Genomic DNA, 16,329 nt, shown 5'->3' on the forward strand with positions numbered 1-16,329 from the left:
AAAAAATTGTGATTATCGCTAATTATATAAAAACCAGTTTTTCGGCAGTACAATGTTGGCAATACAAAACACTTAAATAACAAGATTTTTCGACTATCAAACTATAAACAATGGCCGACCATGGTCGTTTTGATGAGTTGACAGTAGTCACGTGACAAACAGGAAAGTTTCCGATTGGCCGGGCGGATCACGTGACCTGTAGGACGGCTTCGATAGACCGCCAGAGACGTAAACAAACAAACCCACATGGACAAGGAATAATTAGTGAAGTTATTGAAATGGCGTGCGATGGTTCTTGTCACACGCTAAAAAAGACCCTAGCTTCCCTATTCAAACTCAGATCACGCGATGCTTGCCCGCTGCGCAGCGCTTTGCGCTGCTTGCTCTTTTAGAATCGAAAAAAATTAACTCGAGCTTGCAAAGTCCAAGCCCAGATCACGCCATGACTGCTTACACACACAAAACTTCAGACAGAACTAACGCAGGTTTCATTACAGGCAAAAGATAAGCGGCGCGCGTTTATGACTGATAGATAAGACGAGTTTATACTAGAATTAGTACATGGACTACTGCCCTACGAACTAATAAACACCAAAAAAACGAATAAATGCATTGTCAGTCAGGTTAATTTTTTTCAAATTTTGTTTTTTCCAAAAATTTTTTTGGGGGGGGGGAGTAAACGGCTACGGCGATAATCGGGACTACTTTTTTCGGTGAAATGACGTGCCCTGCACTAATTTTAACACCAAAAACGAATAAATGCAACTGTCAGTCAGGTTTTATTAATTTTATTTTTTCCAAAAATATTTTTGGTGGGGAGGGAGTAAAACGGCTTCGGCGATAATCGGGACTATTTTTTTCGGTGAAATTACGTTAACCTGTGTTAGAATGCAAAAAATATTACGGCGATCGGAGCGGTAGTCGCTGTTCTTAAGATTTGCCCAAATTTTAACTATAGAAATATATTTTGTTTACTAAAACATTGTATATAATTTGAAATTAATTAAAATTTGTTATTGTAAATGGTAAAGTTGAATAAAACATTTACTAAAATTGGAATTTGAAATTCTTGCTAAACACAGTTAAATTTACTCCGCGCGTGGTGATTGGTCGGTTTAGTTCGTTTGTTTGGTCGCACTGTTATGACAGGTTTAGAGGTTATAATTTGTTATTTTAAATGTTTGGACTAGCAATACGCGCTGTTTCTTCTCAATCGACTGAATTACGATTGATTGCAGAGTGATTTAAACTAATAATTTACTTAACACTATCAACATTTGTCAATAGTATGACATAACCTATAAACTCAGTTTCTCAACTTTTGTGTCAATCTAAACAATTAATCAATCAATCATAGTTTACGATAATGAAATATCAGTGTACAATTATTTACTTTATTGTTGTAGTTGTTGTAAATGACGAATCTAGGCACTCCACTTTTCACGAATAAACATAGTTATCTGCTTTATCCCGTGCGGCGGACCCACAGTTATCTGCTTTATCCCGTGCGGATCCGTGCGGCGGACCCACTGGACGGGCATCGTAACGTTACCGGGCGTTACACTTTATCATGAGTGACTCCGAGCAGCAACCTAATTTAAGACGTTGTCACGTCAAAAATAAATTACTTAAAAACATATTTTAATACAATTTTGCTGAAAAAACGTAATACCATTAATAAAATTTTAAAAGATAAATAAATTTAACAATGTCAAACTATAAAAACAGAAGTACAAGAGACATAGAACAGCAATAGAATCTGTGTTTACAAGATCATTTGTAATATTTTATTCCAGATTTTTTATTTCTTATTTCAGTTATTATAAAAACTATAATTTCATTTTTAGAATTTAATGACAATGAAAATGAGCATTACTTCGGAAATACTAGATTGTAGTGAACATGATACTAACTAAATTATAGAAACTAATACAAACGATATTATTGAAATTGTATAAATATTTAATACCTCAATATTTAGAAATCAGTGATCATTGTAATGTATAAATGTAACAAGTATTACAAAATATGAAGAAAATTTGTAGAAAATACAAGTCTTCTTATGTTAAAGAATCGGGTGTCTCATATTCTTTTAAAATATAGAAAATAACCATTTATTAATTAGCAAACGTACTTTTTCAACCCTTTGTAAAAAGTAGTTACTTGTATTGGTCAGTCCCGCGACTGCCTTTCCATTTTTTTCAGTTTGATGGGTTTTTACATTTACTAAATTCCAGAAACAATACATTTATTGCCATATGCATCTATAAATTCGCTGTACGATATACTGTTACTTCCTCTATTCGTTCACTTGTTTGCAAGCAGATCTTTTATTTCATTCGGTCATTCCGTTCAGTCCTTCATTTCGTTTGGTCTACACTATGACCAGTATACACGTTCTAGCAAGCAGGCTCACTATGCACTGACCGGGTCAATTGAATGCGTCGCGGAAGTGACAGCTAAATCCATCAGTTGATCCGAACGTCACACCACACCACTACTGTGACATGACATGTATCTCACAGCTGGCCTTGACAGTCAACATAAATGGTGGTATGTCGAAAGTCTATTTAATCTGTGATCATGATTGGATAATGAATACAAAAATACAGATAAAAGGCTTTATTAATTTTATTCGTGAGCATGTTCCAGATATACATTATGTTCAGAGCATCTGAAATAATTTTGTTTATTTTTTAGTTTTTGATTTTTAAATGAGGACAATAGAGTACAAATACGTTTCTGTATCTTCCTTTCAACCGCAGCTTAAAACTCACTTCGATTTACGATGCTTTCTGTATGAAGTATGAACTTTCTTTACCTTATAATGCTAATTGCATTACGGAATTCCTCCCAGAAAAAGTCCAGAATGATCCGTATGCATATTATAAATAACATAAAGGACAAAACAACATTTAAGTATTAATAATTTTCTTTCTTAAAATAATTAACTAAGATCTTTGGCAGTTTAGAGACCAGCCAATGGGAATAATAGTGTACAACTAGAGTGTGATTAGTTTACGAGATGCAGATGGCTTAAGGGCATGTCTAAGCAAAATTTTGAAGAATACATAACAATTGCTAACTGCATTATTTTATACTAGACATACCTAAGAAAGAAATAAGACGTGCATGGGCGAAAGGAAAGTAAAGCAAGGTAAGACCAATTTTCACCAATCGGATAGGGGAGGAATGCATGGCTCGTCCTTACTACCGAGCGTGATTGTTACATTAATTTAACTACATCTAATTATTACACTATACTCATTTGTGTAGTCAGCTGGGACATCAGGATGTATCCCTCCCCGAAATAATAAAAGGGACATATAACAAAAAAATCAACAGACCACAAAAGATCAGCTCAACAAGTCTAAAAACTACGCTGTTAATTAAAGCTCAATAATAGTAATTAGCAGATAACCATTTCGTTGGTTATTGTATAAAGCCTAATCCTAAAGAACTCAAACATACTAATCGGAGCCTGATCAATTGGAAGCGATTTAAACTATCAAGCTTCTACAACGATAATTATAACTCGAGCTCATCACAATTCTATCACGCGTCCGTTTACAAAAGAGGCACTCCCGTTGTAGTGGCTTGATAGCGCATTTGTGACTTACTAGTACTTTTGATTGTATGAATCAGTAAAGTCAATGTTCCTATCCAAAGCGTGGCTATAAATATTTCGTCATAAATATACTTAATGTCCACTATCTCATAAGAGTTGGTTGCAATATTTATCTTAACAAGTTATCAAGCTATTATAATGAGACATTCATTGCATTGTTTGTTCTATTGTTGTAGATAAGCTAAGTCATTACAGTATATTAAACATTTGTATTATATAAATAATACCAAAGTAGGGACGCTCGACAACAGTAATTATAATACTCATGGTGACACTCTCACCGAATCTCTTCATATTAGTGTCCAACAAGTTTTACTCTGTTCATGAATTCATGACGAGGCGCTGGGGTCAAAATCTAAAATAAGTGCAAAATGTGTCTCAAGGACAAAAAATATACAGTTTATCAACAAAAGAAAAGATTTTATTTTTTGAAATGAAAATAAATATGATTACAGACATTTTCTTCGTAAGTACGACTTTCTTTCTATTTTGACTATAACTTTTTGATGGTGCGTTATCCCATTTTCAAATAACACTACCAAATCGTTAAAAACTGAAAACGCCGTCAAAATAAATAAAATTACTCATAATGTGAATAAATGAACACACACACACACACACACGCGCGCGCGCGCGCGACATTACTGAATACAAATAAAAAATTAAAAGTATAATTTTCGTTTATACATATAGTCGCCCATGGGGAGGAATTGACTAAGTTCAAGATTGTCAGCACACACGTCGCAGACCATAAAATAGCTTTATATATATATATATATATATATATATATATATATATATATATATATATATATATATATATATATATATATATAAATCTGTTTGATATACTGGAATCTCTTGGCTATGTTAGAAGGACAGATGAAAATAAATACCAAATAAATCGAAACAATACACGTGCATCTGTTAGAAAGGGAAAAATTTAGTGTCACAACAGCCTGTAATATTGATGTTCTTAAGTTCCTGGTTCGCTCCTAAAATGTTTTCCATGCATTCCACTCTGGATTAGTGATGGGAAAATCAAATACTTGAAAGAGTCGAATATGGTGTATTCAAAAGTACCCTTGTATTTCGAATACTTTATATGCGTTTAGTAGGCTTATTTCTAACAGACAGGTCTAGACGACATACTTCCTTCCCGAAATCTATTGTTCTTGGTTATTTGGAATTGACCTGCCAAAAAGGTTGGAAAACTCTTTTCCTTTCTGTGCCTTTTACAAACATGCCATACCCAAGATTTATGGACTTTAGAAAAAAAAAAAAAAAAAAAAAAAAAAAAAAAAAAAAAATATATATATATATATATATATATATATATATATATATATACGAATACTCGTTTCAAAAGTATTGGAATTTATTTTGAGGTATTCCGATATGTGAATACACGGCCTGTATTCGAATATTCTTCGATTCTGTATTAGATTCTCCCATCACTAACTCGGATCACTCGTTCACCTAACTGACGTACGAATTGAACGGGCCATGACCGAACGACACATGTCTGAGAGCCATGTGTTTCATGTTTCACCACTCAGTCTAGAGTTCTCTTTGCCAAGCATTGCCTTTTTTTGTTGCATTGCTCCTGCAATACTGTTTGTAAAATTGTAGTCAGTACCTTCTTCTGTGAGTGTCAGTGTCAGTACTCAATTTACTGATAAGTGTCAGTTTCATAGTTTAGTTTTCAGATATCAACAGTGGAATACGTTTTCTATTGCCATTATCGTGCTGGACATAAATGGCTCCTGAAACTTTAATTAATTCCTTGTTAGATCTGAAAAACATGTGTCGATTATGTTTAAGTCAGAATACATCCTTATATCTAATATTTGCTGACAGCACAACAGCCGATTCTTCATTAGTCTCTATGACTTCAAGAATAAAAGCTTGTGTTGACATTGAGGTTAGTTTATCAGTTTATTACTTTTATCAGTTTCACATTGGTTAACGACTTGAATTTCTCCAATGTTCCAATACTTTTAGTGGCTAAACTAAACTACTTTAGTCACAACATTCATACTAACATTTGTATACTAATTCCGTAAATGTTTACAGTCTCACTTCAAACATTTTGTTGATTTTTTAAATGAGGAAATAGGATAGCTATATTAATTAAATAAAATGAAGAAGGGGTAGGGTACGATAAGCGGACCTGGTTTTTTATATACAAATTGGCAAACGATATTACTTAATCATAACCACCGATATAATCAATCGATACTGATTAATTATTTTGAACAAATAATCTATATCAACAGCTGTAAACACTTTCAAATAATACACGTTGGGTAATATTTAAATTTTACATATAAAAGTAACATTTGATTATTAAAAATGACAGTCCATTTTAGAAAACTACACGAAATTGCTTTGGAAGATGATAAGACATGTTATACGTGGCTTCAACATGTTGGACTCGTACCGAAAAATCCATTATGTGAAATTTGTGGGAAAGAAACAACTGTAACTGTGAGAGGAGCAAATATGGTCGTCTTCTGTTTTCCTAATTTTGCTAATAATAATTTGTTTCATCACTGTAAATATTAAATCCATATTTTAATTTAAAAACATATGATTGTTATTGAGGACTATATAGATACTTTTATATCGATTGATAGTCTAGGATTTGAGATGCGAATATTAGGTATCGATGATTACTTTTTTGATATAAAAACTGGGTCTGCTTATCGTACCCTACCCTGAAGAACACCCATGAAAAATTGAAAAATGGAGAAAATTCCTCAATATGTGAATATTTAATTTGTCCATCCATACTATAGACTTACAATAATCGTGTAGAGTAAGATAAAGGGACCCAGCTTTTTATATTGAAATTGTCAAATGATATTTAATTATTATACCCATCAATATATTCAGGCTACAAAATTATTATATTTCACTTCTAAAAATTATACATAGTACTGAGAACATAAGTGTAAACATTCTACATCAGTGACTCTTAAGATCAGAACACAGCTACAGTTGATACTTTGTCTAATGCTTTCTGGTTGAAACATCAACCACTCCATACCAAACAGAGTTAGTATAAAATAATATTCTTAATTATTTTCTTTATTTCATCTTGGTGTATACATGATGAATATTATATTTATTTGGTCATTAAAAAAAATTTGTCTGTGTGCACAAACAGTAGCTACTTTTAAGGTGGTCGATATTCCATTAAGTGTTGAAAGTTGTTAACCACCATCATGTTACTGCAAGTAACATTAAATTTGGCTGTGTATACAAATATGGCAGTTGAAATATCAAGCTATCACGTTTAAAGGGTAACAATCTTTCAAGTTTATTTATATGTTGAAGTTATCTCCAAATGAGTTTCTGCTTTTAAATTTATCCAACTTAAATTCATAGTCTCTTTGCTGACTGTTGTTCTTATTCGTAATTCATTAATATCTTAATTCTATGTCTTCAGACTGAAATATTGTACAAATGATTGTAAACAAAAGGAATGCAATACATTGAAAACTATTAATCTTCATAAAACTTACATTGACAATAAAGTGCCGTTTTGTTACTGAGCTTGAGCAGGAGAGCGCAGTCCTCAGACATGCAACTAACAATGTTATCTTAGCTTCCTAAAGACAGATATGGGCCTTTTTCATAGTCATATTTGGCTTGAACTCTCACCCAACATTAACTCATACACTCAGCATTTTCCCTTCGATTAAAACACATAGAAGATACAGTTTTTGGAAGGTTTGCAGTGATTTAAAAACCCACAAATCCACTTTTAGTTCCTAAATTCTACTAAATACTTTTTTTAACTAAAGTTAACTACGTAAAATGGTAACCAAGCCTAAATTTGCAGTTGGTGTCAATGAAGTAGACACTATTTACATGGAATTAAAAAATGTGAAGGATACAAAGAAATTTAGAGAAATGAAAGCATTGTTCTTAATGAGGCATTATCCTAAATTGTTAAAAGTGAACAAACTTTTTTAAATTCAAATGTTTTAGGTTACTCCCAGAGATGATCTACCTAACAAGATTTGCCATCGGTGTAAGGAACAACTTGAAAACTGGGTTAAATTTAAGGAGCTGTGTGATAATGCAAATACATTATTACTTCAGTGTGCTGCTGGAGGAATTCAGTCACTTTCAGATGGGGTAAGAGAAATAAGTTTATATTGAAGCTTCTATTTAAAATCCTTATAATCCTAAAATTCCAATAATTGTTTAAAATACCTATGTTCTACATACATGACAAATGAATTTATGTTATAAAGCAACAAGTAGGATATTGGGTTTGCTATTGTTTCAATTTGGCTCACCATGCAGTTGAAGGCCAAATCTTGTAGTCTGCAGGTCACTAACAAAACAAAAGTAACTGTACTGTAAAAAGTAATCTCATTCTCAATGTTTGCAGAGTTTCTGGAAATTGTAATCTTGCTAGATTGCACCTCAATCTCCACTGAATAGCTGTACAGTAGTCTTTTACTCACCTAAACAACTAAATTGTATCTGATTGTCACTCGTAGACTCACCATCAAAAGCTGTATCATAGAGATTGTCTCTGAAGCAGAACAATACTTTTTCAGACAAAGCTTAATGCAAATTCTTTGCTCAATACATTCAGTTATTATAAAATGCGACATAAGCACATGTTATAATATACAGAACAGAATGCTATGGCTTACTGACTGGTGGAGTGCAGAGAATGTCTGGTGATGTTTGTGGAAGGATCCTCTCTCAATTCCTATAACTGGTCTGAGATGGTCAGTTATATAATAATAGGACAGCAAAGGGAGGCTGGACACTTTTTGGATAAACTTCGTACTTTTATTTTTAAATTATAATATTATTTCACAGGTGAAATTTAGATAAATATTTAGTTATGTGTTTTTGAATCTACAAAAACTTTTGTGAATGCTATCTATGTCCCATGCAGAGTGAAATAATTACATTTGATTAGCCGTATTTAAACTATTGATATTTCAATTCATGCAAATTTGCAATAATTTATTCTTATTAAAGTCAATTGCTAAATAAGGATATCTGAACAGTTGTTTGTATAAACATAACTTTACTATCAACATGTCTAAAAATGTTGTAATGTTTGAGAATAAAATAAAAGATAGGTAGAGCCAGATTTTCTCAAAAGAAAGATGTAAATATCTCATACCTAAATACCAATTTCTAGATATATCTTGACAAAGGCAAATCTGAACAATGTGTTAAAAAAATTACAAGCTTTAACAAAAATTTTAAATCCTGTAAATATGTTAAAGATTCCATGAGGAGTGTGTCAGTTATAAAACATGAGAAAAGTATAGTCAATTAATTGATTTAAAAATTAAAAACACTTATGTTCTTAATATTTAATTTTTTAATTGATTAAGAATATATCATAACTATATGATTTTTTTTGTTACAGATTCTTGAAAAAAATTCTCAAAATAGCGCCAGTACATGCCTTGATTTACCAGAAACATCTTCAGACTTCAGTTTTGTTGATAGCCTCTTAGAACATGATTCCTTATTTCAAAAATTAGAAGACGCTCAACACGAGTGTTTACAAAGCAACAAACCACTGAGTGACTCGAATCCTACATTACATAAAGACGACTATATTAGTACTCATGATGACCCAACAAATAAGAGTGAAAAAGAGTTGAAAATTCAAAATGAGGAAGCAGCTCAGAAAGTCTTAAGCAAATTAAATTTTAGGAAAAAATATTTTAATTTTTACAGCAAAAAGTACAAGTGTGATATATGTGGTACAGTTTTTACTAAATATAGTAGTCTTTTGCATCACGACAAAGTAGACCATAAAAACATGATTCCTGAGGAAATGTGTGGCATTTGTGGTAAATTATTTGTTACAAAAATTAGATTATACATGCATAAACACTTGAAACACAAAGTTAAAATGTATGAATGTGAAATATGTGGTATGAAAAGTGTGTCAAAAAAATCTCTAAAGGTACATAAGGTGAGGCACAGTTTAAGATTTGTTTGTAATGTTTGTAATTTTGTGGCAAGTACAAATAGAAGTTTACAAGATCATTTAAACACACATAAAACAGAGAGAATGTACCGTTGTGAATTATGCCATGGAACATTCAAGCAACAGCAAGCATTGGAACACCATTTAAAGACTCATGATGATGATTCTGTGTTACGTGCAAAATGTGATGTATGTTCAAAAAAATTTAGGACATATGATGTGCTAAGAAAGCATAAAATTTCACATGTTACCGAAGTATCAGGTGAGTTAAAAACTGCTTTTATATGTGAGATCTGTGGGAAAATTTTGAAAACGAAGCAATCATTATACATACATAAGTCTTCTCACAGTGAAAAACATCACATGTGCACAGTGTGTGATGAATTATTTTCTACAAAAAATCTTTTAAAAAGGCATATGGTTGTTCATGGAGAGCGTCTATTTGCTTGTACATTGTGTGATAAATCTTTCAATAGAGCTGATACATTGTCTTTACACTTGAATACTCATTCTCAGTCACAATTATTTCATTGCGAACAGTGTGACCGCACATTTTCTTTGGCAAGGTACTTGAAAAGACACATTGCAAGAATCCACAATAAAACACAAAACAACACACAATAGAACACAAATAGAGGTTTAGTTATGAACATAATGTTATTACTTTATAACCTAATTTGTAATAATTATTTTTAATCCTTGCCACCGTAGATGGGTATATCAGAATGGTAGACTTTGACAAAACCTAAACTCAAGTGTATCCAATATTACACATTGTTTCTCTTAGAGTTTTTATTAGTTCACAAAAGACCTTCGAAATGGCAGGTGCATGTCCCTTGCCTATCATAGTTGATAAGGAAGTATTTATAGACGACCTTCACTCCATGGCAGGGGGGAGGGAGTGTCCTTTGTTTAGCTGTCGACCTGCTCCTGCTCATCTGTTCTGTGTGTCCTACAGATCCATAACCAAATATATCCCTTGTCTGCCTAGATGATAATGTAAGATGATAGAACTTATCTGTGAAACCTTAGATAAGGAAATGCTTTAATAACTAGTCGTTTATATAATTTATTAGTTTGTACCAAGAATTTGAATTTAGATCAAATTCACAGTATAGTAAATTGTTATTTTTAGATTTTTATCAATAAATATGCTAATTTTAACTGAAATTTTCTGTTTAATTTTTTTTGCATTTACTTCTTATAACATATTTATAACTTGATATGGCATAATTACAATAGATAAAAATCTACCTATTAGGTTAATTGAGAAATAAACCTTCTGACTATGAACGTTATTGTAAACCTCGCTGCAAAACTTGTAATTTACTAATCAAGTCCAATAATTTCTCTTGTAGCATAACAAAAGGAAATCAAATAATGGGAGTAAAATGATTTGTGAATGCAGCAACGTCATTTACCAATTGTGTAAAAGCTGTTCAAAAGACTATACTGATCAGACAATACTTCCATTGCATATTATAAGGATGATTAAAAATGGTACTGATACAAATATTAAAATATATACATAACATAATGAATTTCAGCTCATGCAATGGAGCATTCAAAAATTCATTGAATGTTTTTCTTTAACAAGTTTACTGCGTTGTCGTAATACCATAAACAAACATTACCAGATTACCTGGGCCTGGGTACGGAACGAGTAACCGGTTACTCGTGCATAAATATAATGTGTGTGCGTCATGAGTAACGGGTTACTCATTGCGTTGCAAAAATTCTGCAAATTATTTCTAAGCAGCCGACTACCCTGGAGCGCTCTAGGTTAGTTAGCAGGAAGTACTACATCTCTGTTGAAAATGTGGCATGGCAGGAGTAGAATTGGACACCATTGAATGAGTAACTGGTTACTTGTTCTGCACACAAGGAAGATACTGTTTTTAACAAATTTAATAATAACATTTTATTTCTATAAAGGAAATATATTTTTTGATTCTCATTATAATTTGTAGGTCTAATTATAATATATTTAAGGGAAATAAAATAGAAATTGCATTAAAAACTTTTTACTGTTAATATATACAAATTAATACTTTTACGTTATATAAATAGTTAGATTAAAAATCAAATAACTGTTAAATTACAAGTTTGGAAAACATTCTAGTTGAATTAACAGTTTAAGCTCACAATGAGTACTCGTAAATTTAGGCTTCTTGTGTTTGCTACTGAAGCAGTCTATGCACATGTGTGGTTCTTCAGGGCACTCACTGCAATATGTATCAACTTCTTTTGCTAGTTTGTCTGCCTCTTTCAAGGACACATGTTTTATCCTGATTAAACAAAACAAAATTTATGTGTGTAAATAGGCTGTATTAAATCTCTTTTACAGCCCACACAGGTGAGAATATTAAGGTTTTAAGTCATTTTCTCTTGACATCTGGGATAAGCTGTTAAAAGGTGTTGTTACAATCTTCTTTTGTTGTTTCCCAAAGTAGTCTTTTTGGTAACTAGACTATACTCTGATGCACCATTTTCCACTCTCTGCAATTATGTCAGTTTGGTATTAACATAGTCTGATTTTGAAGTATCCTAAAACAATGAACATCACTGCCACCCCAGCTGACATTTGTCTATGGTGAGTAATGTTCGCAGATAAAGTGTGCCAAAAACTTACAGAAAGATTATTCTCAAGCTGGTCAATCACAGCACAAATATCTGCGTCCAGGATATTTACTCAGTCTTCATCTAATGTCCTAGAAAATGTTTTACCTGAAGTGTTTTTTAATTTATTTAATATGTTTGTCACCAAAATAGCAATATCCGAATAGAACTGGGGATAAATCCAACATTCATAATAGCAATGCTATCCTTGCCTTTTTTTATTAAAATAGCCCATATTGGAAGTAATAATTAGAAGGAAGCAAATGTAAAGAGAGTAGTTTTATGTTGTTTATCCTTACAATTTCACTGTTAAAACTGCTAATTCTTATGTCAACTAATAAGTTCCTAGATTCTTGCTCGTCTTTAGTTAGTTTATTAAATCTTGCCCCTAACCTAACATATGAACAGGCATCTACATGTGACCTTCATTTTATTAAATAGTTTTCCAAAAATATCTTATAAAATCACCAACTTTATATTTTTAATTTTTAGGTTTTAAATTAGTATGTTTTGCTGCAGTTTTATTTTAACTTCAAAAGATTTATGTTTTCCAATTTTGTTTAGATTTTTTTTGTCATTTTCTAAAGAGATCATGAGATAGAACAGAGAATCTAAATAGATTAAAATAATTAAAATTAATGTGGAACATTTCCTTCAATGTTCTTATTAGTAAGAAATGTGCTTGTTTTGGCATACTTCCATGAGTTTCATAATGATCAAATTTACAAGAGGTGGCAGCAGTGAAGACAATTCCGTTTGATTTTCCGATTCTTGCTGTAATTTATTTATTTCATTTAGGACAGGTTCAATTGATTTTAAAAGATTTAAAATTTCTCTATTTGATTTTTTTCAGCTGCTGCTTTAAAATTGGGGTGTGAAAGTCTTTTCTAACGGATGTTTCGCTGTTTATTCTTTATGTTCTTATTTATTTTAAGTTCTAAGGTACGATATTTCCTCTATCAGAGACATTCCAATGAAATACATTTTTCTGTGAGGGCCTGTAATTGAAAATTTAGTTCTAACTTGATAGGTGTGACTACGGCTGCATCTTGTTTGCTGGATGATGTGTTTAGGCTGCTCTTAGATTTCGGTAGGTTGGATTCAGTTTGAATAGAGACAGATGATATAGGTGTCAAATTGTTAGGTAGTAGATCACTTATAGAGCTCCTTGTACTGTTGTGAGTATGTTTGCATAACTATAAGACTCGTAGCTTTATTTTGCAGTTTACTGTTTTTCCGTAATTTTCCCATTTCTTTTAAAACCAAACCGTACATATCTTTATGTTTTAAGGCAACTGTTCAGTTCTCCTCCTTAGACTAATGGTTATAGTCTTGGCTCTCTAACCGAGAGATCATGGGTTCAAATCCCGGGGAGGTACAATCATGTACTTTGTACTTTGAAAATAAAAACCAGTGCACTTCGAAGCCGGCATAGCTGACGCTAAGGCTTAAATGAGATTTAAAAAAAGCATTGATTTCAGATCAGTATAGAAAAGCTGATATTTACTTTAGTATTTTATTTGGCAGTTGAATTCTTTACTATGTTTTCAATGTTTATATTTTATGTTGTTCATTAAACTGATATTTTCTTTGCAAACTTTTATTCCTTTAATTTTTAAGTGGCAACGAGGATATGGATCAAGAACTTCTACAGTATTTGAAAAAAGTGTTTGTACAATAAAAACAAAATAATTTAAACACTTTTAAATGAAAAACAAGCAACAGAAATAACATGTTTTTGAAATGTTTCCAATTTTTGGCTCATACTCATCAAATGTTTACGCCTTGAACATTTAAAAACAATGCGTATTTAGAATAAAAGAAACATGAATTTTTCTGTCATAGGTGAGTTCAGACTCATTTATCTTGTTACATTAAAACTATTTGGTTGTACTGATCTAAGAAATAAATCTTATAGGATATTATTGATAAACTTTCAGAGTACTTTGTATTAAAAAAAACATGTTAGCATCTCCATACAAATTTCTTAAAACTATCATGAAATCAGGACAATCATATTCAGAATGGATCAAAAATCTATGTGTAATTACTCGTTCTTGTAATTTTAAATGTATGAGATCAAGTTGTGACCAATCATTTTTTTATGATTATATTAGAGATGACTCCTTTACACGCCTCATGATTTTGTCCACATTGCAGATGATCAATCCCACATTAAATGGTTGTTAAAATTATATTTACATTTGAAACTACTCAAGCTGCTATACAGATTAAGGAATATACAGATAATTCTATATACAGAGTTTTACTAATATATTTCGATAATCAAAAAACTTACTGATCTTTATCGAGATCTTCAAATACAGAAACTTGCTCTTCATTACGCCATATATCTGGTAAGCCAAATGTTTTGTCAAATCAAGTCAAAGACAGACTCAAGTTTTAGAGAAGTAGATATCCCTATTTTCACAAATTATGTACCTCTTGTTTTTTTGCTCATCAGGGAAGAAACTGTTGGTTTTACAAAGCAACTTATAATAATTGAATCATCGATTCTTGGGAAATTGGGTCATGCCAAAAGTCTGTTGTTCTTAGTCAAAACATGAAGTAAAATTAGTTAAAGAAGTCTATTCTCTCTCGCAATTTTTTACAGAATTAAACTCCCAATATTTTCAAGGTAATTTTACGTGTGTTGAATGGTAAGGCTATATTAAAATGACACTAGATTTAGGTGTCTCATGATCAATGATTGTTTGGTCCTGATACTAATGAGGTAAACCACCAATACTTCCCTAAGTTCTTGTCTAAAAAAGAGATTAGTTTTTGGCTGATAAAATTCTGAAATCTGAATGCAGACAGTTGTAACATATTCCTCCAAAGGTGTCGATACCGTGGTTTCAGACTTTTAATAATTACTATTTCAGCTCTCTTTGTGATGTTGATAGTGTTTAATTATTGTCAAAATCCAATATTGATTCAAAGATTAGTACAAATTTGATAAGATATCAGAGGAATCTGTGTTTATATTTGAGCTCAGTTTGGGTACATGTTCATCGTTTAAGGCTTCCTTATATCTGAGAAATAAAAACCTGGCAAAAATTCTTCCAGCCATTGCCCCATTCTTTTTCCCAACCTGTCAGGGCCGAAATTGATAGACTTGGATTTAGGCATAATCAAGCCATTTAAGTTCAGTCAGTGAGCAGCTCATGTAGTTATTGTTTCAAAACCTAATGGTAAAGTTTACTTGTATGGTGATTTCTGGGTTATGATTACTTAAGAATTACTCTGCATTAATAGTTAATGCAGAAAGACTTGTGACTTATAACAGAGATTTTCCTGCCATGGATTAGGTGCTTCGCACACAATTAAGATATTGTGATGTTTCAGAGTGTCTTGTAGCATTTGCTTCTAAGACTTACCAATGCTGAGAAAGGGTATAGTCAGATTGAAAAGGAACCTGTTTATAATTTTTGAGGTCTTGAAGTTTCATCAATCTTTTTAATTAATCATGAATCATAACCCATTAATGTTTTCTTTTCATCCTAATAAGCAAATATCTGTTTATAATCCAGACCAGAAATGGGTAATCACCTTATTGAGCTATCGGTTTTCCATCAGTTACAGATCAAACAACAAACACCAAAATTTGATCCTGTATCTTTTCTTCCTTGTGGCCCTGATTTGATATTAGACAACTTAGAAGTGTTGTAATTGGATTATAGAAAATCTAATTGATAATGTACCTTTCTGATGAGTTATAAGGGCAGCTAAAGAAACAAACAAGAATTCCATCTTTCGAGATGTTCTTTTCTATGTGGTGCATGGGTGGCCAGATTCTTCTCCAAGCAATTATGTTTTACCATATTTCTTATTGTACTCTGTGGCATACTTATATGTCAATGCAAGCATTCATGTGTTGTGATGCCATCAAAGCTTAAATCACCTGTTTTCAATTACTTCCTACCACACTCCGGTAGGAATTCATTATTCTTATGAAGCAAATGGCAAAAAAGCATTGTCAGTGGTTTCAGACGTGGTATGTACTCATGTCAACAAGTAAAACCAAAACCAAGAAAACAAGAATTCAAGGACTGGTCTTCTCCAAAAAAGCCATTGGAAGGAAGAGTTCATG

General features: G+C 32.0%; 1 protein-coding gene across 1 annotated transcript; it reads left to right on the plus strand.

The window, feature by feature from the left end:
• The first annotated feature begins 5,246 nt into the window (after positions 1–5,246).
• Positions 5,247–10,787, plus strand: LOC124360593 (zinc finger protein 43-like). The gene is made up of 3 exons (XM_046814339.1): positions 5,247–5,552; positions 7,628–7,777; positions 9,045–10,787. Exons 1-3 carry the CDS (start codon positions 5,388–5,390, stop codon positions 10,239–10,241), a joined length of 1,512 nt encoding a protein of 503 aa, XP_046670295.1. The 5' UTR covers positions 5,247–5,387; the 3' UTR covers positions 10,242–10,787.
• The last annotated feature ends 5,542 nt before the right edge of the window (positions 10,788–16,329 follow it).

The sequence above is a fragment of the Homalodisca vitripennis genome, chromosome 4 (genome assembly GCF_021130785.1).
Source record: "Homalodisca vitripennis isolate AUS2020 chromosome 4, UT_GWSS_2.1, whole genome shotgun sequence".
In the NCBI taxonomy this organism is placed as follows: Eukaryota; Metazoa; Arthropoda; class Insecta; order Hemiptera; family Cicadellidae; genus Homalodisca; species Homalodisca vitripennis.